This window comes from Acomys russatus, chromosome 6, assembly GCF_903995435.1.
Source record: "Acomys russatus chromosome 6, mAcoRus1.1, whole genome shotgun sequence".
NCBI classification, from domain to species: domain Eukaryota; kingdom Metazoa; phylum Chordata; class Mammalia; order Rodentia; family Muridae; genus Acomys; species Acomys russatus.
The window spans coordinates 83,788,507-83,810,749 of NC_067142.1; the positions used below are offsets into that span (position 1 = coordinate 83,788,507).

General features: G+C 49.6%; 1 protein-coding gene across 1 annotated transcript in view; it reads left to right on the forward strand.

Annotated features, from left to right (window-relative positions):
- The window catches only part of Ptpn14 (protein tyrosine phosphatase non-receptor type 14), an 80,999-nt gene that overhangs the window by 27,359 nt on the left and 31,397 nt on the right, over window positions 1–22,243 (forward strand). Inside the window, exons 3-7 of the mRNA XM_051148125.1 lie at window positions 6,581–6,678; window positions 9,728–9,795; window positions 15,187–15,257; window positions 15,773–15,860; window positions 19,368–19,456. Coding sequence (XP_051004082.1) covers window positions 6,581–6,678; window positions 9,728–9,795; window positions 15,187–15,257; window positions 15,773–15,860; window positions 19,368–19,456 — 414 coding nt within the window. The remainder of the gene's footprint in view (window positions 1–6,580; window positions 6,679–9,727; window positions 9,796–15,186; window positions 15,258–15,772; window positions 15,861–19,367; window positions 19,457–22,243) is intronic.

Genomic DNA, 22,243 nt, shown 5'->3' on the forward strand with positions numbered 1-22,243 from the left:
TGCACAGGCCGGGTACCAGACACATTATTATGTATGTCAGGAGGTGTGAACTGAAATTCTTCCCAAGGGGTTTGAGGGCTCAGGGCTAGGGAAGGAGATGGCCAGGCCCACCTAGGGACTGTCTTGTCTGGATGTGGAGGACAAAGCCAGTGTGAGCCACCCTGCCCATTGTTTCTACCTGCAGCTGAGAGCAGCCTTTGGAATGCTGGGATGCGCTTTGTCTCCCTGCTGCTACCCAGGCTGCTCAGCTTGCCCCCTCATACCTCAGAATGCTAGGACAGCACGTCTTGATCTTTTCCTCCCATCTTCCTTTCTTATTTGTACAGCAAAACATCAGACAGAAAGCAGTGCTCTGTCAGGTGGATTCTCTACCACCCCGGGAGAAGGTTCCAGTACGTTCCAGCTAAGAGGCTTTCTGCTGCCACTGGTGGTGAAGAAAGGTTTCTAGCCAGGAAGTGGTGTTTTAAACCTTACCCTGCTTTTAGCCTCCCAGCCGGTAATGGCCTTCCCCGCTTGGATCCTCCATAGTTCTGTAGAGACTTCAAAGACAGAATATCAAGATGTCCTCCAAATCATGGCATCTACAGTGGCTCCTCAGTTGAGGAGAGAAATTGGCTGGGCTGATTTGAGCCGTGGAGGAAGGATGAGCTGACAGGAACACATGGTCACACCAGGGCGATGGACTAGGGGTCGTAGCTCAGAGTGCCGTAAAATCCACCTCACTTCAGGCAGCACAAAACCAGATCCAGAGAGTTCTTGGAGTGCACCCTGCAGTATAGTTGTAGGCCAGCCTCCCCAGGGCTGAGGCACACACAGGCCTTGTGGTGAAGGACCAGCCTCCTCAAGCCTTCCTTGGAAGGCCACACACACCTTGGAAGTGGTGCTTTGAGTCTTATTTTTATTTGGGGATGTCAGGGAAATGGAGGTCCCCTCCTTTTTATGTCAGTGGCTGGCCCTGCTTGGATGTGATGGCATCTGGCTTTTGGTTTAAGAAATAATGTCACCTTGGACAAGTGGTTCTCTCTGAGCACAGTTTCCTGCTGTCCACGTGGAAGGTCTGAGCATGGGTGTTAAAGTCTAATTAAAGTTTAGGCTTAACTAGGCAACATCTCTAAGGCACTCGCAATCAGATGACTGCTGCCACCCACTTCGTCTGTTCACCTGAGGCTAAAGCCGTTTGCGATGTCATCTTTGTCCAGGATACAGAAGCAACAAAAAAGGAATCCCTTTTTGTATGCTGAAGGTTTCAGGACAAAAGGAAGTAGGAATCACAGGGGCTCTGAAGATGCTCTGCTGTACTCCATGAGGCCAACACTGTTATCAGGAAATGAGGTCATCCAGGGTTGGGGGTGGGGTGGGGAGGTCCTCCGAGCATCTACAGCACCACAGCAGTCCACCATTCCTCTGCCTCCATCCTGTGGTCCTCACACGGCAGTTGGCAAATCCAGGTCCAGAGGCTTTGCTGTTGTCCAAGCTTCTTCCCAACTGGGAGCTTCTCCGCTGCCCTGGACTTGGAGTGAAGGATTCTGTTGGGGGAGGGGTGGGAAAATATTCTCAAAGCTCCTTGTCTGTGTCCTCAGCCTTTGAGTTCCTGGCGCCTTTCTCGTGGCTCTGCGGTAAGACATGCCCTGCTGTCTTTGTAGGCTACCACAAGACACTTCTCAACCAGAAGGGACAGACCTGCAAATAGAGCACAGACAGAATTCAGATTGCTCGCGTGTGACTTCAAGTGGAGATGAGGGTCTCAGCCATACACTTGAAACAGAGGGATAACATTGTGCCATGTTGGGTTTTTTTTTTTGTTTGTTTGTTTGTCTGTCTGTTTGTTTGTTTTTGGCGTGGCTCTTGGTACATCTATCAGAATACGGAGTTCTCCATTTAGAGAACTTGCTTTAGATGAAAATCAAGATTAAAGAACACAATGAGGACATTTTACCTTTATTCAACGTGTAGAATCATAGCCTGATTCTTACAGAGAGAGCCAACTTGTAACTTAAAACCAGTCTCTGCGGCCAGATGGAGTGTTTCAAGGGCTTTGAATATGAGGAATGTTTTAACATTTTCCTTGCGAGCTTAGATTCAAAGAGGACCTCTCTGGAAACTTGGCTGTGCTTCATTTCCTGGCATAAGGATTGGCTGGATGGATTTTTTTCCTTTCCACCCACAGTACTGACAGGGTGGAGTGTACTTCCATGAAATTGTATGTTTCCAAAATAGGACCCACGGTTTTTCTTCACTGCAGTTAGAGTTGTATGTCTAACCAAAACAGAGAGGAACCCACCAATTCTAAAAACAGAATGCCAGCTCTGCTCTCAAATCCTATGGGACGCCATTTTTATATTTTACAAAGGCGCTTTCAGTGGGAAAGTAAACGGAGCAAATAATTTCCAGATTAGTCCAAATTTTGTTCTTAATTTTTTTTCCGTCTTACTAGTAACAGGCAAAGTCTCATGTGGTGACAGCACATACCAGTGCGCGAAGGTCTCTGTAGGATGGATGTCTGACAGACTAGAGCGTACACAGCTCTGACGTTCTGTCTCCAGGCACGAGCCTACACCAGCCTACGTGTGAGGAACATTCCAGTGTTCCTTGCTGTAGGATTGGAGTAATTGTTTTCTGTCACACGACGATCCGACTAGACCCTGTCGTGTATGTGGGCTGTCACAGGATGGTCTGGACAGAGCGTGTCATGTATGTGGGCTGGGCTGGGGCCCAGTGGATAGCGAGCTTCTCTAGCATGAAGCAGCCCTGGGCTCACCCCTTGGCACTGCATACCAGGCTCCTGCGTCCAGAGGGTAGAGACAGGAGGAGTTCAAGGTCATCCTTGGTTACTTGGGGAGTTGGAGGCCAGTCTGGGCTGCGTGAGGCCCTGTCGGAAAAGCAGCAGCAACAAAAGAATGGGTGCTGATGAACGGCAAGCATCAGCCTCAGGGGAGGAGTCGCCGTGGTGCTTGATCCTGTGCGTTTCTTGGTCACTGTCTCGTCCCCAGAAGACTCTGCCGACAGTCTCTTGGCTGGTCACTTTCACGTCCAGGGTGACACGGGAGACAGCTTCAGTTCTAGCACACGTGTGAGGACACCCTCACAAACGTTTCCCCCAGGTCCTGGAGGACTGCCCTATTGGACAGCACAGTACAGAACTGCGCCGGCTAGGGTCCCAGCGAGGCAGGGACAGGCCTGGTCCTCCAGAAGATCACAGTGCATCTTACATTCGTGCTTCCCTGAAAATGCTCCCTAAATTCATGCTGACACCTGCCTGCCCCTTTGGCTTGAATAACTCAGAAGCAACCCCACAGTTGAGAAGGGGATGTCACAGGAGTTTCAAATATTGTATAAGTAGTTTCATGAGATGACACCCACCCTGCTCCCTCCCTACCCCTCGCTCCCCTCCTGCCCCGCTCCCCCCCCCCCACAACCTTTCCCCCCAAACCCGCTCCCCCTCCCCCCGCCCTGTTTGGTCAGTTTTGAGAATCCCGTTATAACTTTCCTCCGTACACTTGAAGGTGCCTTCTGGCCTGAGAGCCTGCTCATAGGAGCTGAAGGGGTTTTTGTTTTTTTGTTTTCAGCCCTTTAGCTTAACTGGAGAGAGACACAATGTGGCCCACAGGGCACAGCCTCCACCTTTCCTTGTCCCACTTCCTGCTCCCATTCTCTCCGTTTTGAAAGTAGGATCTTCAGACTCGAAGTGGCTCGTCTTCAAAGATGTATCTGCTTTCACAGTGAACTCTTGGCACTTAAAAGGGGTTTTGATAACTTAAGGACCCTCTTGCCGGCTCCGGTACCTCACTCTAAGAACTGCTGGGATTGCGGAGATGAAAGCTCCTCCACAAAAGACTCCCAGGCACTTCCCAGGGTCTCTTGAAGAGAGGTTACCTGGAGTGAGTGAGGCACTGTTCCCTGGAGAACTGGCCCAGGGACACAGTGTGCAGGATGACAGAGGGCACTGAGTGCAGAGCCTTGAGCGGTGCTTGCAGAACTCAGAAGGCTGTTCAGCATTCTCTGAGGTGAGAAACCTCCCTCGCTCCCTCCTCAGGCTCACCCCCCCCCCCAGCTGCCTCCCAGCAGGTGCACCAATACTACTGTGCATTGTCCCTTAACTGTTATTTGGGGGGTGCGGGGGGCAGGGGCACTCATGGTTTAGCTCAGGCTGGCCCAGAGTTCACTATATAGCCTGGGCTGGCCTTGAATTTGTGATCCTCTCGTCTGAGCTCCTTGAGTGCTGGAATTAGAGATTCACGCTGCCACAGCTGCTGTTAGTTTTAAACAGCAGCATTTCATGTGTTTGAATAATTGGCTGTGCCAGCTTTACCTGCAGCTGAGAAGGGTGTGCGTCTCCAAGCAGAGGGGAGAATGTGAGGTCCTGGTGGGGTTCCTGTAATTCAGCGGACCAGAGGAACTGGGGTTGTGACTGCAGCCTGGCTCAGAGGGGAGACAGGCCAGCATGTGCCAGTGGACTGTACTGCGTGGGCCACCCTCTAACTGGGACAAACATCAAAACTGGGAAATACGGATTGGAGAACGGATGCTCTGCACAGAGAAAGTGAGCGAAGCATGTGAGACTGCGGCCGTTCGGGATATTTTGATTTACTCGTCAGGATTCTAAAGTTCATATAAAGTTGCGTTTCAGTGTTGTTTGTTCAAATTCCCATGAGGGAACACATCATGGCTTCCTTTTCCACTGTCATGTACTGTCACTTAGCTAAGCTCTCTAAGAATCAATCTGTTCCTCCTTCCCTCCCTCCCTCCCTTCCTCCCTCTCTCTCTCCACTCTGTGTCTCTTTTTCTTCTCTCTCTCCCTCTTTCTGTTTCTCTCTCCCTCCTTCTCTCTCCCTCTCCCCCTCCCCGTCTCTTTCTTTGCCTCTGTGTGTGTGTGTGTGTGTGTGTGTGTGTGTGTGTGTGTCTCCCTCCCTCCCCTTCGCACACACCTTGCTCTTGGTTCTGCTAGGTTTTGCATTGATCTTACTGTCTCCTCTCTTAGTCTAAGAACTTTCAGAGCTGGAGACGCTGGCTTTTCATGGCCAGCAAATGGCTTTGGCTGTAAGTTCTTGTGTCTAGTTTCTTGCCTGTGTGCGAGGACTTGGAGGTCAGAGGAGTCAGAACGGTGGTGACAGGTAAGGACAAAGCAGCGTCCATTCCTTCGATGCATAAGTAGACAAAAGGTTTTCTCCTGGGCTGGCGTCTCAAGCTAAAGCTCAGTGAAGATGGATCGTTGATACAGCCAAATGATATGGGCAGGAGGAAAGTGCCCAACTGAACGGTGCAATCTGTGAAATGATTATGAAAGCATCAGATAAAATGACAGGTGCGAGCGGGAAATAGAAGTTGGCTTTCTGTTGTATACTAGGTGTGATTTAAAAGGATTTATTAAGTAGCTCCCTTGTTTGCCCTTCAGATCTGAATCTAGGTTTTTCCCACCAGAGATGAACCTGTTTTGTTTCCCTGCCCTGTAGACCCAGGGTGGCTGGGATAGGGTGGACAGAGAGCCAGCAGTGTCTCACCCTCTTGAGGTCACTAGGCTAGTGTGTCACAGCATCTGTGATAGTGCAGGTATACTCAGCTAGCCTGTTCCCCTGATTGTCTGTCCCTGGGTACCCTCTGGGCTCCCAGACACACTTCCTGAGTCAAGCTATAAAACGCAAGCGATTATACCAGGAGCAGAAGGGCCAGGGCCGCCAGTCTTTCAGACAGCACTGTAGGGGCAGTCTGCTTGGAGGCATGACCCTGGGAGGCCCGGAAGCAAATGTCTGCTGGGAGGAGGCTTCCGGGCCTGTGGGCCGTCCTGAGGTCCTGAGCGAGTGGCTTAATCAGCAGGGGCAGTGTGCTTGTTCCAGCTCCTCATCCTGCGAGGCTGACATTCTCTGTCTGCATTCTGTTTTTGGAAAAGATACTCCAGGATGGAAAGTGAAAGTCAACTACATTTTCATGTGTCTCAATTAGGTGAGGTGAAGCCTCGCTCTGAAAAGCTGCAGCAGAATTCCACATTAGCTGACCAATTAGTGATCTGGTCTGCCACACTTTGGCATTTATACATTTTTATTTTTTAAGACTCATTTTTAGGGGGCTGAAGAGAGGGCTCAGAGGTTAAGAGTACTACTTGCTTTCCCAAAGGTCCTGAGTTCAATTCTCAGCAACCACATGATGGCTCACAACCATCTATAATGAGATCTGGTGCTTTCTTCTGGGATATAGGCAGATCATTGTATACAAAATAAGTAAATAAATAAATCTTTAAAAAATTTATTTCTACTTCAAATTAGGACAATCAATATAGCCCCCCTACCCAGAGGCCCATCTCTCAGGTGGTTCTAGATTTTGTCAAATCAACAATTAAGCCATGGAAAGCAGGCACTGTGTTGCCATGACGTTCTTGGTCTCCTGAGGACCCACCAGCAAACCATTCCAGAATAATCTCATTCGCAGTGAACTGGCTTCAGTACCCGCTGCCCTGAACAGCGGGACACAGGAGGGGCAGAGGTCATTGTCCGTCTGCAGAGATGATACCACAGTATCGCCTGTGTCCTGCTGTGACAGTCTTGCAGTGTCTGTGTTTCTTATGGTCATCTCATTCTCCCCATAACAGATACCAGTATTACCTACAAGTCAAAAAAGATGTGCTCGAGGGGCGGTTGCGGTGCTCACTGGAGCAAGTGATCCGGCTCGCCGGCTTAGCTGTGCAGGGTAAGTCATCCTGTGGGGCCCCAGCTTCTGCTTCCTTACGCCATCTCAGGCAAACAGTGAGATGTGGCTTAACCACCTCTGGCTGAGGCTCCCTGGTCAATTCAAGCTGTTTTGCAGTAAGATGAAAAAACTCTTGATTTGGGGGTGGTGGGAAGGTAGATTTGCCGAAGAGGCTTTCAAACCAGTCCTGCTTTTGTTTGATTATAGTTCTAACCGAAGGCATCATTTTTTTTTTAAAAATCCCGCCTGTAAATGAAGCTGCCTTTCAGAATTTGGGGGACATTTTCTCAGGATTAGTCCACTATGCGCTGTGTTCATATTCTATAGCCTAGTAATGTAAATGAGATAAAGTTCACGGGTGGACGTGTGACAAGTAGCATGATTTGTAGTGACCTTGTCTTTCAACATGTCTGGCTGTTTTCAGCTTTCTCTGCATTGTAGAATGTGTTATTAGGTGTGCCTTATATTTTTATTTTTTTTAATTTATCTGTACATGTGTGGGGCCAAGAGAGGGTGACAGCTCCGCTGGAGCTGGAGTTTCAGGTAGCTGTGAAGCACCACATGTGGGAGCTTAGAACCAAACTCAATTCTTCTGGAAGAATAACAAATGCTCTTAACCACCGAGCCATTCTCCAGATCTGTACTTTTACTTTTTTTTTTTTTTTTGGAATGGTGGTTTAAATGCAATCAGTCATTGAAAATAAGAAGAGTGTGTATAATTTTAAAATATTTTTATTTTATGTCTGTGAGGATTTTGCCTACCTGTGTGTAGACGCACCATGTGCACAGTGCTTGAGGAGGCCAAAAGAGGGCGTGAGGTGTGAGCCAGCACATGGGCGCTGGGAACTGAACCCACGTCCTTCTCAAGGACAGCCAGTGTTCCACACCGTTGAGCCATCTCTCCAGCCCCAAGAGGGTACCTAATGTCTGAGAGGAAGCCCACCTCCCTTTCAGTTCCAGCTTCTTGCCCGCTGCAGAGTTCTTAGAGCGCGGGCCTCTGTCCACTCCAGAGTCAGAAGGAGAAGCACTGGCGCTTCGGTCATTGCGGCACCACCAGGGGCCTTATCTTCCAATTGGGCCTTTCTCCTTTAAGAGGCTGTCTTTACTGTTCCCACTGCTCATTCCTTTGGGGGTACTCTGGGCATCCTGGGTGTTGAAGATCCTTGAGGAAGTTGGTGGACTCAATCTGGATTCTCTTTTTCACTGGGTCCTTAAAGTGAACATTTTGCCTGTATGGTGAAACTTTTTTTTTTTTTTTTTTAACCATATTATGTTTAAACCATCATTCTCTTGGGCTGGCGAGATAGTTCATAGATGTAGTGCTAGAATGCCAGGATGAAGGCCTCAATTCGGATCCCATGAGTGCACATAAAAATTGCGGACATGTGTGTATTAGCATTGGAGGGCGGAGACAGGAGGCTCCTGGGACTTGCTGGACAGAACAGTGAACTTCAGATTTAGCTGGAGACCCTGGCTCATAGAATAAGGTCACAGAAGCAATTGAGAAGGAGCAGAGATTGGCCTCTTGTCTCCATGTGCACACAGACGGGTGAATGCAGCCGTGAGTGTGCATGCAGTGCCCCCTCTGTCCGGCGCTCCCTCATGTTTCTGACAGCCCCCTTTAGAAAGACACACCTACAGAAACAGAAGAGCGGATAGGAGATGTTGGTGATCATACCTGAAAACGGCTTAGGGAGTCATCTCTGAGTGCCTCACCTGAGCGGCAGATGCGCTCCACCTGTAGGGGGACCTGCACTGTCTCTGCTACTGTGTCCTGCTGACCTCTTTGTGTGCAGAGATAGCCCCCTCTTCTGCTCGCCTTGCCAAGTCTTTCCCATGGAATCGAGATCCTGTGTGGGGTTGGGTTCTGTAAAAGCGGGGCAGAGAAAGGCGAGGTTATTTCTGGGGACTCAGTTTGCACGCGCCCCAGTGTGGTTGTGAGATAGAGAGATGGCAGTGAGGACGCGTGCCCCAGTGTAGTTGTGAGAGAGATGGCAGTGAGGACGCATGCCCCAGTGTGGTTGTGAGAGAGATGGCAGTGGGGACACGTGCCCCAGTGTAGTTGTGAGAGAGATGGCAGTGGGGACGCGTGCCCCAGTGTGGTTGTGAGAGAGATGGCAGTGAGGACGCGTTCCCCAGTGTGGTTGTGAGAGAGATGGCAGTGAGGACGCGTTCCCCAGTGTAGTTGTGAGAGAGATGGCAGTGAGGACGCGTTCCCCAGTGTAGTTGTAAGAGAGATGGCAGTGAGGACGCGCGCCCCAGTGTAGTTGTGAGAGAGATGGCAGTGGGGACGCGTGCCCCAGTGTGGTTGTGAGAGAGATGGCAGTGAGGACGCGTTCCCCAGTGTAGTTGTGAGAGAGATGGCAGTGAGGACGCGTTCCCCACTGTAGTTGTGAGAGAGATGGCAGTGAGGATGCGTGCCCCAGTGTGGTTGTGAGAGAGATGGCAGTGAGGACGCGTTCCCCAGTGTAGTTGTGAGAGAGATGGCAGTGAGGACGCGTTCTCCAGTGTGGTTGTGAGAGAGATGGCAGTGAGGACGCGTGCCCCAGTGTGGTTGTGAGAGAGATGGCAGTGGGGAGGGAGGGACTTCCTGGCATCTTGCGACATGTGAATGTGTTTGGGAGCTGTGAGGGTTTCCGAGGTTGCTTGCCAAGGGTGATTTACCGTGGGGGTTTCCAGCTATATTTCTCCATATTAACCTTGACTTAGAAAGTCCCCTTGGCAGACAGGCATGAGGTACCAACCGGGTACACACTCGACAAACAAACAGAGGTTTGTTTGCAAGTCTTTAAATAGCCATCAGGGCTTGCTTCCAAATTACCCCACTCTTTAAAAAAAATTTACCTAGTGGGGTTCACATGCCAATACTGATAGTTGCTAGGTAAAAGTGGGGACAGCAGCAGGTATAGCTTGGCACTGGTCTTGTTTAATGGGGCAGCAGAGAGAGTGCAGTAGACAGGTATATGTGGGCACAAGTTTGCCGTGACGTATTCTGTCTGTCTGTGTCTTCCTGTACTGACTGCTGTCGTCCCCTGTCTTTTCTTCCCAGCTGACTTTGGAGACTATAACCAATTCGATTCCCAAGAATTCCTCCGAGAGTATGTGCTGTTTCCTATGGTGAGTCTGCTTTCTTATTGGAGTTTTGCTTTCCTTGGACATTTTCATTCTTTATTTTGAGATTCTCCGTGCTTCCTGGGGAGGCGTTTCATGAAACACCAGGAAATGAGGGTGCCTCCTTCCACCTCAAGATCCTTCCTGGTTCCCCGCCCCCCAGGCGGAACCTTGGTGGTATAGAGATTGGTTCCAATAGTGTTTTTTATTCTTTTGATGGAATCTGTAAGATTTTTATGTAACAGTCATATAACCATGAAATGTGGACTATTTTACCTCTTTCTTTCCTGCGTAAACCTTCCACCCACCCACCTGTCTGTCTGTCTATCTCATCTGCTTATCTATATTTATCTATCATCTATCTATCTATCTATCTATCTATCTATCTATCTATCTATATCTATCATTTATCAACTATCTATCTGTCTATCTATCTATATCTATATTTATCTATCATTTATCAGCTATCTATCTATCTGTCTATCTTTTATCTATCCATCTAGCTAGCTAGATCATTTGTTTATCTATATTTGTCTATCATCTATCATTTGTGGTCTACATCTATCATCTATTTATCATCAATCTAATCATCTATCTATCATCTATCTACTATTACTCTGATTATTTCAGCTAGACTGCTAGTACCATTTGAATGCGAGTGATGAGAGTGGGCTGGAGGTAGGTCAGTTGTAGGTCACTTTCCTAGCTTGTGTAGCCGTGGGTTCAATTCCCCAGAACGAGAGGATGAGAGATGGGAGGATGGTGAGAATACACAGAAACCGGGCTAGTTTGTAGGAGCATAAAAGCGTATGAAATATAGGTACAAATCCCCTCAAGGAATTGAAGGACTTATGTAGTGACAACTATAAAACACTGATGAGAGAAATTCAAGATTACATCTGAGAGGACGGAGCCCCAACTGAGAAAATACCTCCATAAGATCAGGTTTTAGGCTTTCCCATAGGGCACTTTCTTAGTGATTGCTGAGAGAGGGCTCAGCCCAGTTGGTGGCGCCATCCCTGGGCTGGTGGGTCCTGAATTATATAAGAGAGCAGGCTGAGCAAGCCATGAGGAGCAAGCCAGCAAGCAGCACCCTTCCATGGCCTCTGTTCAGCTCCTGCCTGCAGGTTCTTCCCCTGTTTGAGTTCCTGTTCTGGCTTCCTTCGGGGATGGACTGTGGGTACAGAAGCCACTTAAAGGCTTTCCTCTCCAGCTTGCTTTTGGTCATAGGGTATCATCATAACCATGGTAACCCAAACTAAGACACCACATGATGCTGGCTGACACAGCACGGCACTGGCTTACAAGCAGACACGTTGACCGCTGGAATGAAATGGAGCCCAGGAACAAATCCACACATGTACAACCAATTGGTTTTTGACAAAGAGGCCAAGGCCATGCAAGGGAAATGACAGTATCTTCAGGACATTGTGTTGGGAGAGCTTGGGATCCACATAAAATATAGTAAAATCGGGGCCTTACTCACCCAGTGTGTATGAGTCAGATCCAAGTGGATTAAGATGCAGACATAAGCCCTGCGGCTTTAAAACTGTTAGACAGTGATAGAGCGAATGCTACAAGGCCTTTGTCTTGGCGATGATTTCTGACGTATGACCCCTAAAGTACAAGGAACTAACAAGCAGCAGGGGTCGCATCAGACTAAAGAAGTAATGCACAGCAAAGGCCATGATTTACAGAGCCAAACTCACACATGAGGAGAAAATATTTGCAAATCATGCTCTGGACAAGGCTCTTGTCGCCAAATCTATGGAACTCAAGTAATGATGATAAGGAAACACTTAACCCTATTACAAATGAGCACGCGACTTGAATAAACATTTCTCAAAAGAAGATAAAAATACACCCAGGAGACGTGTGAAGACTATTCAGTGTCGGTGATCACGAGGAAATACCAGTGTAGTGTACAGAGGAGTGCGGCTTCTGGTGGGGTAACTGCAGTCAGAGAACAATCGCGAGTGTTAGTGAGGGCGAGGGGAGAAGGGACTTGTGCCTACCACAGTTGCTAGGATGTGTGTTAGCACAGTCACAAGGAAGGTATGGAAGAGATAAGATCTTCTCATAAACACATGTGGTTGTTAGCAGTAACTGTCATGGAGACACTTTCTCCTGAGCACATCATAGTGCTCAGTAGCCACATGCGTGTCTCGGGGCTGCTGTGTGGGAAAGATCAGAAATGTTTTATCTTCCCCCAAAGTCCCCCGGGAAATGCTCACCGTGAAGCTGGTGGGCTGCCTGTGCTGAGCTGGGACTGTGTCTCGGCTTGGCCTTCCCCAGCCCTCATCTGTCTTCTCTGAGTACACATCCCCTGCCCGCCCTGCCATGATCTGTCGTGGGTGGTCTGTCGTCTGAAATTTTATCACACAGTTGCTGAATGGTTCTGAGGCTATATTGGGGCTGACACCCTTTACCGGCCACACAACCTGGAGCCAAGTTAGCTGACTGCCCTAAGCCTTAGTCTTCTCATCTGAGATGAGAGAAACCTCAATCCCACTGTGACAACCAAGGAAAACATCCCCTGTAGGTACCTAAGTTGGTCCAGGGTAAAGTCTGAGTAACCAGTCACTTGCATGTGTTACTATTATAACCACGCTCTGTGACATGCCGCCATCTGCATTTCAAAGTGCAATACAACAGGAAAAGCAGAGAGACGACAGACTGCCGTTTACCAAAACCAAGAAGTTGTCTATCATCAAAACCTCTTGCCCGGTAACATGAAAGTTACATGCCATAAAGTGGGTTTAGCTCAGTCAGTTTGTGTTGGCCACTTACTTTGCATTATGAACTTGGAAGGGCCGTTGTGGAAACGCTCTGTGACTGGCTTCTCATGGGATGGCAGGGATGCTGACCTTGAGGTACCCATATTCCAGCAGGTGAAGGAGAGCAAGGAATGAAATAGCAGGGTGCACAGATAACCACAGAAGAGACAGTGCAGACAGTACATACAGGAGGGATGCGAGAGGCACCCACCATGGAGGAGGTGTGTCCAGGGGAGGGAGGGCAGCATGGAGCTCAGTGACATTTCCCATTTCATGGCCCTGCTGTGCGTCTCTTCCCAGAATCACGGGCACAAGTATAAAAAGACACAGTAGAATCTGTGTTGAGAACACAAGCTTGCCAGAGGCTCTGAACTCTCAAGGGGAGGAGGCGTGGAAGCAATGGCTGGGTCCCTCTGAAGAAAGGCCCAGAAGCCTGCCCAGGTGTTGGCTTAACTGTGCAAGCAGTGGGGGGGGGGGGGGGGGGGGGGAGGGGTGCCGCGGAAAGCTGTCAGCTTTCTGCTTGGTTTTCCTGAGGCTCTCAAAGGGAAGCATGCATTCCTCTGCCTGAAGGGGGAGGGGCCGAGGGAAGACAGGATGGAGGGGCCCTGTTTGATCTTGCTTAGTCCCTGAGTTGTCAGGTGGCCCTTCTTCAGCAGAGAAAAGAACAAAGCGCACAGCCATTCCACAGGTGTGTGGCTGTGGCACACACCCTGCATTTGTTATGCAGCCACTGCCATACTCACACATCTCTGGGATGTACATACCTTAGCATCCCCGCCCCACCCTTACACATATACACAGGTGGAGGCACTGAGCTGAGTGTAATAGCAGAAGGGTGCCTTTGGGCGTTTTCAAAGTCAGAGCTGAGAGTTTAATGCGGCCTTTTGATCTTCACGTCAGCGTATTCTGTCCCTTTTATGCCTTTCAGAGCTAGCACCTGGCATGACTGCCTGAGATGCATGCAGCTAGTGTCTCAGGCACACAGACCCTGCTAGTCTCGCAGCAGGAAGCTTACTTATTTCCTTTCGGTCATCTCAGTGGCCATCTAGATGTCAATCAGTAATGTGACAAACAAAGAGTCCATTTGCCCCACCCGCATCTCTCTGCCTCTCAGGAGCTTAGAACCCTCCGGACAGAACTGCCACAGTCATGGGCTCGTTTTTTCAACTTTCAGCAATACTGACTGTTGTTCTGAGGTGGGCTGCTTCTTAATAGTTAAGTGTCCATTTTTGTGTGTTGACGGGCGTGGTGGCCCATGCCTTTAATCCCAGCACATGGGAGGCAGAGGCAGGAGGATCACTGTGAGTTCGAGGCCAGCCTGGTCTACAAAGAGAGTCCAGGACAACTGAGGCTACGTGGAGAAACCCTGTCTCCAAAACCAAAAAAAAAAAAAAAAAAAAAGTATGTGTGTCTGTGAGCTGCCCAAGCCAACTATTTCACCAGTCCCCAGCTCTCCAGCACCTGTACTAAAGACCACGAGCCACCCAAGCCATCTTTTTTCCACGTAGAGTCTAAGGATAGAACTCAGGTCTTCAGATTTCGACCTCAGCCGTGTGGGCAGGGAGAAGGCATCTACAGGCGGTGCCTGGAAGGTTCGCATTATCACCCACACAACTTACAAGCCAAAGGTGCATGCATGCTTTGCCCTCTCGGTGCCCAATAGCTGTGTGTTCCTTTTGGCTGAGATACTAAGGGGGGTGGGCGCAGCTACGCACACCTGTGGACCTGCGGAAGTTCCTTAAGGCCCGTCTCCGCCCCTCCCCCTCCCACATTGAGCAGTGAGTTACACCAGGAGGAGCCAGCTCTGCCATCATGCAGCTTAGATCCATTGCCTGGAATTTTCGAGGTAGACAGAAAGTCTTGGCACACTTGATTCCAAGGACTCAACCGGCTTCTACCCTAATCATTAAAAGCACAGACCCACAGGCAGCAGAGATTGCTGGACAGAAAAGGGCTGGCAAGGACATGAGCTTGATTCTCAGAATCCAGATAAAAGAGAAGCTGGCTCACAGTCCCTGTGCTGAGGAGGCGGAGCCAAGTGGCTCCTGGAGCTTTCTGGCTAACTGGCCTAGCCTACCTGGTGAGTTCTAGGCCAGGGAGAGTCCTTGTCTGTGAAATAATAACAACAACAAACCAACTCCCCAGGGTGGCTACATCTCCTCAGTGTAGGAGCCAGAGCTGATGGCATTCTCTCCCATCCATACACACACATGCATGTTCATATGCACATACATGTACACTTGCACACACATGAATATACACACATGAATATATACACGTACAAAGTACACAAGTACATACCAAGCAGTTTAATAAAAGTGCATGTGGGAGGCAGACAGACAGAGAAAAAGATAGAAAAAACCTGTCTGGGACCTAAGGCTTTGGTAGGAGCTGTGCTGTCTGGGATCTACGGCTGTGGTAGGAGCTGTGTGCAATAGCAGAAACCAAACTCTTGAGCCTATTCTTCTGCTGTGTGTGTGTGTGTGTGTGTGTGTGTGTGTGTGTGTGTGTGTGTCTGTCTGTCTGTCTGTCTGTCTGTCTGTCTGTCTGTCTCATTGGGGACACCTGACAAGGAGCCACTGACACACCATCCCTGATCTGAGTGTTCCTCTCCTTTCAGGATTTGACCCTGGAGGAAGCTGTCCTAGAGGAGCTGACCCAGAAGGTGGCCCAGGAGCACAAAGCCCACAGGTGAGGCAGGAGATGGCTGACTCCAGCACAGCACATCGTCGGTGGGCCAGGGCCTTCGTGGCTCTGCCCTGGCCCTGCCTGTGCTCCCTGCTTCCTCCCTCCGTTGTCCTTCTTCCCTTTCTATTTTCTCTTCCTTACTCTCTTCCTTTCCCCACCACCTTCTCTCCTTCCTCTTTAAAATTTTTCCTTTTTAAAATTGTGAAAAATTTCATATCGTAAGCAAAATAATATATTTTTTAAGGCAGACATCTTCCACAGGGATGTGTGGACTGGTGCTTTTAAGGTGACTTGTCCTAATTGAGTCATTTACCTTCCTTTTCTTACTCTTTGTTGAGTGAAAGGCAGCTGAGCGATTGTGCCGTACTTAATAGGGCGCCGTCCTCCCTCGTGGAAATGAGCCGCCCCCAGAGGCCAGGCCTGTGGCACAGCTCTCGGAGCTGCCGCTAGGACCCTGGGGGTTCCCTCAGACTTTGCACCACTGACGGGTTCCTCTTCTGATGCTGTGCTGATTGCAGGGGGATCCTGCCAGCAGAAGCCGAGCTGATGTACATCAATGAAGCGGAACGTCTGGACGGATTCGGTCAGGAGGTCTTCCCAGTGAGGGTAACACACCGTTTCCTGCCCCTGCACATTTTCCAAGTTAACGTGGATTGCCATGGGCCACAATGACAAAAAAGACCTGACAAGGAGCAGCCCAAAGGAGGAAGGCTTATTCTAGCTCACAGTTCAAGGGGAGACAGCCTGTGGAGTTGGAGAAGGGCAGCTGATCATATTGCATAAGCAGCCAGGAGACAGAGTCAGCAGGAGATAGTTAGGCTAGGAGGCCCCAGGGCTCATCCCCAGTGACCTGTGTCTTCCAGCGAGGTTCCACTTCCTAAAGGGTCCATAACCTTCAGAGGGTGAAGTTTTCAAACACACCAGCTCATGGGGGCGGAGGGAGTGGAACAGACATTGCCATCCCAGCCGCTGCAGTTAAGAGCTCACTTTAGGTAAAGTGAACCAGATTTTCTTCAGTTACAGGACAGCGGTTAACGTGAGTCCAGGCACCTTAAAGCATCCAGGCCAGACCTGTCTTTCTTCCAGCAGGGCAGGCAGCTGGTGCCCTTGGACGTGAACAGAGGCTATCTGGTGGTTTTCCTCTTGTGCTTAGTCTCTTTACTCTCCTTTAGCTGTGGGGGCGATTGTTGGTGAGGCAGATGGGAGCATCTCTAATACGCAATCACGTTTTATTTCTCCAGCTCCACTGAGCTGTGTGTGGTGGGTGTTTTGTGGAAACCGCGCCTAGGAAATCACGAAAGCAAATCACATCCTTTGTAACTGCCCCAGCTATTGGAGTGGGTGTGGCTGGGAGCGTCCTGAGAGCCCATAATCCAATTTCCCCTCTCTGCTGACCAGCTCTTCAGAAGATGGGGTTCATTTGCCTAACGTAGCTGGTGCACCCCGGCGGTCTAGGAGAGGCCTGTGATGTCAGCACACACACTGCGCTCACCGCTGGCTCCTCTGGCTGCTTTACACAGGCTTTGCCCCTCCTCTGCTGCTCTCGCCTTGCCTTAATGAGAACTGCCTGTGAGCACGGAACAGAGTCAACCAGGGCGGCCGCATCTCCTGGAAAGGGCTGGATGCTCTCTTTTAGATTTGTTTAATTCTCCTTTGCTTCTCTATTGGCTGCCCTTGGTAGGGCTGTAATCCATTTCCCTTGCAGTAATGCCTGGCGAGGCCATCTGCAGCCCACTAAGAGCAACCTATATGCAGTCTTGACATTTTGTGTCACTGAAAAAAAATCAGTGTTTTTTCTATTTCTACAAAACTAACTCCTCTGACTGGAAGTTAGGGGTTTCATTGTTGCTACCATTTGCTTGTTTATTTTGAGTGTCTGGATTACAGGAAGGGCTGAAGTCTACTGTGCAGTTTCAGTGTGTTTCTAGTAGGTTCTTCAGGGAGTTAACTGCCTTCTTTGGTACGGGAGGACCAGCAGTGATCTTTGTGGGGAACTTGGCTGAGCTGCTAGATTCTCCCAATATATCTGTCCCTGATGGATGTGACCATCCACAGATGCCATGATTCTGGGTGACTGAGGATGGCAGGTGGGAGCCAAAGATAGTGGGAGTGGGGAGTGGGCTACCTGCAAGAAGAAGTTGGAACAAGCAGCCAGCAGCCTGGACAGGGATGGCCAGTGAGACTGACTGTGTGGCTCCTACATGCACGTCCATCTGGAGCCAGCTCTCCCAGAACTGGATCCTTGGAATGTCCCCAGTCCTCCTTGAGCACTGTCTGCCTTTCTTCATCCTCCACATGCAGTCAGTAGCTGCTCGCCGAGCTTCTCCCGTACCGACAGAGCCCATGGGCTCACAGGAGGTCGCCCAAGACTGCAGCTGAAATGTCCTTCCCAGTAGGGTGCCCAGCTCTTAAGTTTGGTTCACTGTGATGCCTGCATTGTCCAGTGGGGCCCAGCTGCCTTGGGCATCTCTTCTGTGTGCCCTTCCATTGTCTCACTCTAGGAATGGCTCTTTCTGAGTCACATTCACCACCTGACTCTGGTGTGGACCTGCAGGCAAAGCTGGCGTAAGAGGGATTTCCCTCCCGGCTCATGGTCCTCACCTTCTTTCTCCATATGCATCTTTCTGTGGTATAACTTGCCTTTCATCTTTTCTTCAGCATAGAAACTATGGTGTTTCTTCTTTGACTGACCTCTTCCTGCCGCTACCTTCTAAATTCTGGGGTTGCTGGGTTGCTTCCTCGCTGGTTTCAGAACCTGATTTACTGAGCTATTAAATGTTCCAGACAGGCTGCTAGTTGGTTTTCTCCTGTCTCCCACTTTTCATGAGGAGGTCTGATCTTTCCTCTATTCCATCCTTTAATCCCTCTGTGTCTTCCGCTGCTGATACATAATTTTAAATATTTATTTTTATGTCATGGATTGTTTTGCCTGCACGTGTGTCTGTGTTCTGTGTACACGTCACATAGTTACCACTAGGTCCACATATGACAAGGAGGCTGCCACATTCCCCAGGACTATAGTTAAGGACATTGTGAACCACTTTGCAGGAGCTGGGAGCCAAACCTGGGTCCCCTGCAACAACAAAAAGTGCTCTTAACCTTGGGGGCGAGACTTCCTGAGGGCAAGAGGGCCAGTATTGAAAGACTGTCAAGATAGCAGGGCTCAGACCCCAGGTGGGGGTGGGGTGGGAGTGGGCGAGATTTTATGCAAACCCAAGCCGTATGCAGCTCTTCAAAGTATATGGGTGGATAGCATTTTCTAAAAAAAAAAAAAAGAAAGAAAGAAAGAAAGAAAGGGAAAGAAAAGAAAAGGGAAACTAAAAATTTAGTAGAAATAAACAAATTTCAGAAAGTCTTAAAATTGCCTCTAAATAGAATGTGTGAAAGAAAGGCAGGAGCAGTCAGGAATCCTGCCAGCACTGTAGCCTAGCACTTTTGCCTGGTGTCCAGGATGCAGCCAGCTCTGTTGCTTCCTTCCACTGATGGGCTTGGACTGTGGGGTGCCCATGGGCAGACTGCAGACAAATGCATAAGGCTAGTGCTGTCTCTTGCCTTGTACCTGTACTTTTAAAATGACAAATGCTTTGTATTTATTATGTGTAGATATTTTGAAATATATATGTATGCACTGTGTAGGTAGATCAAGCTAAACCACATGTCTTATCTCACAGTCTTAGCATGTTTCTGTGAGGTAAACATGAAACCTATTCTTGGGAGTTTTGAGAATACAGTGTGTTGTTGCTAACTACAGTTTGTATAATGCACAATGGATCTCTGAATTTGCCCCTCTAATTTAATTAAAGTTTTTGTCTTGGCCCACATCTCCTCACCCCTGCTGCTCCTAAATTCTGCCGCCTGCCACCCCACTCTCTGCTCTGCTGGGCCCTACTCCCATCTAAGCGAGTGCACTGTTTGTCTCCCCGTGCCTTTCCTGTTTCACTTAGGATAATGGCACCAGTTACAAATGCCAGAGTACCCTATTTAAAGTCCACATGGTATTCCATCCCCCACATCTTGCTCCATTCGTCTCCCTCGGGCTGGATAACCTTTGCTATTGTGAATGGTGCAGTACAGCAATGGTGGGAACAGATGCCTTCTGTTGGTCTCCCGCAGGACAGTCACGGCAACAGCATGCACCTCGGCATTTTCTTTATGGGGATCTTTGTGAGGAACAGAATCGGAAGACAGGCAGTAATATACAGGTAATCTGCCCCGCCCCCTCCCGTCAGAGGCTGTAGGTGGTGCCGTCAGCTGTTGCTACTCAGTGAGTGGAGAGCCATGTTGGACCTAACCTGCATGAGCTACGTTTTCTCAGTTCAGATGAAAGTAGCCGTCTTCAGGATTGATGGGGAAAAACTGATAACACTTTTCCTGGAGGCTCAGCCCCTTCCTCCCTGACTACAGGAAATGTGCATTTCAAGCCCACTGAGTCAGTGGGTGGGCCTTGAGAGTGGGAAGAGCAGGTGTGTCCTCAGCCCTGCAGGTGTGACCTCAGCCCTGTGGGTGTGTCCTCAGCCCTGCAGGTGTGTCCTCAGCCATGCAGGTGTGTTCTCAGCCCTGCTGGTTGCTGTTGTTGAGACTGTCCCTGGCCACAGCCCTGTACGCTCTGCCTGACCGTGTGCTGCCCACGTGCAGACTATTCTTTGTACTAACAAGAGGGGATTGGTTGCCTGTAGAAGTGTGCCTTAGAAGCGATCAGTCTGTGATAACGAATGAAATGACCTGAGTATTTTTTTTTTTTTAATTACTTGGATCCTTTAACCTTCTTTTCCATTCAGTTCAAGCAAATCCTGTCCAGGGATATGGTGAATGGCCCCCACCCACCCCTGCCCACTAGCCGGTCTTTGCATGGTTGTCCACAGGCTCACCTTTGTGTACCAGGGCAGTCTGGCCCTGAGTTGATTGATTCCTGTGTGTGTGCAGGTGTCAGTGGCAGCTCTAGCACACGAAGCACAGGCTCCTCCTGGCCTGGTGGCTTCCGGCGTGAAGTGCGTGGATCAGGTAGAGATGCACCGTTACAGTTGTCCAACAGGAGCCACCCTGGTGGGCATTCCTTGCCCTAGGTCCCCGCTTTACAGATGTCCAACAGGAGCCACCCTGGTTGGCATCACTTGCCCTACGTCCCCGCTTAGCCATCATTTTTATTTTGCCCCCTTGTTGTTTGAAGCTAGGATGAAGGCAGAGACCAGAGGACACAAACTTTTAAGGGATAGGGAACTGTATCATAGTTGGTAAAGTCCTGCAAGGACCCAAGTTCTGTCCCCAGAACAAACATAAACATGCTGGGCATGGTAGCAGAGCTTTGTAGTCCCAGAGCTGGGAGGGCAAGGCAAGTGGAGATCTTGGGATTAGCTGGCTAGCCCAGCTAACATCCTGAGCAAGCTCCAGACCAGGGAGAGACTGCCTCAAAAACCAAGGTGGAGGGTGACAGAGGAAGGACACTCAAGCTTGTCTCTGGATTACACACACACACACACACACACACACACACACACACACAATCTTGTCACTTGGATTACACACACACACATGCACAAGCTTGTCACTTGGATTACACACACACGCACAAGCTTGTCACTTGGATTACACACACACACACAAGCTTGTCACTTGAATTACACACACACACATGCGCACAAGCTTGTCACTTGAATTACACACACACACGCGCGCGCGTGCACGCACAAGTTTGTCACTTGGATTACACACACACACAAGCTTGTCGCTTGGATTACACACACACAGAAGCTTGTTGCTTGGATTACACACACACAGAAGCTTGTTGCTTGGATTACACACACACACCACACACCACACACACACACACACACTCTCACATACATTACTGAACTGAAGCAGCCACGTGCAGATGTCAGGACCATAAGCCTCTGGTAGCGTTTATTCCATTCCTTCAGCAGCTGCACAGGGTGAACACAAGGTGGGCACAGGGTGAGCGCTGGCTGTAGCATTTTTGCAGCTGCTTTGAAGGAATTTATCTGTAAAAGAGAAGCCACTTCCTTTCCCTTGAGTTTCTACCAGCAAGAGGTGGCTACTCAGCCCGATGTCTGTGCCAGGGAGCACAAGTGTAGGGAGCACAAGTGTGGGGAGCACAGCTACTCTGGACTAGGCAGGTGACTGGTGCTAACTTTGAAAACCCCAGTTAAAGAACTCGCCCGTCTCAGATTCAGGGAGTTGGGTTCTCATTAGTGTCTGCATTGCATCTGCTCTGAGAAGGAGCAAACCGCTGCTTTTTCTGCTTCCGATAGGATATGAGAATTGTATTCTGTGCAGTAGGCTGGCTCAGTGCAGGGATTACAGGCATGGAGACATGCTGTGTGAGGAGCCTGTAGCCTTCCTGGGCCTTGTGAGAGATCTAATCCCAGAAGGAAGAACAGCGGGGTGGGGAGTGAGCGCTCCAGCAGGCCTGCTCTCTGCCTGAGTGCGTGGACTGAGGGAGGGCTTCATAGAGCAGGAGTCTTAAAGGGCTGGGGACAGAGCCCAGAGGGAGCACTGTTTGCCTACATGTGGGAGGCCAGTCTCCAGCAGCACAGAAGACTGTGTAGTGGTGGAAGCAGGTGGATCAGGGCTTCGTTCAGAGTCACTCTCAGCTAGGTGGCAAGTTTGAAATCAACCTGGAATACTGGAGACCTGTCTTTTTAAAAAAAGGAAGGAAGGAGGGGAGAGAGAAAGAGAAGAAGGAGGAGAGGGGGAGAGAGAGAGAGAGAGAGAGAGAGAGAGAGAGAGAGAGAGAGAGAGAGAGAGAGAGAGAGAGAGCGCGCTGGATCATCAGCTGCAGCTGAAGCATTAAAAAGATGGCTAGGAACTTGCTCCAAGTAGAAACGGAAGCAACCACTTATTTCTTGGTGTCTGGCACCTGCTTCTGGGATTAGATTCCTTATAAGACCCTGGCTGGCCACAGGCGCTACACATAGGTGGACTCGGTGCCGTCATGCCTGTATCCATGCACTTAGTCCATGCCCTGCACACCC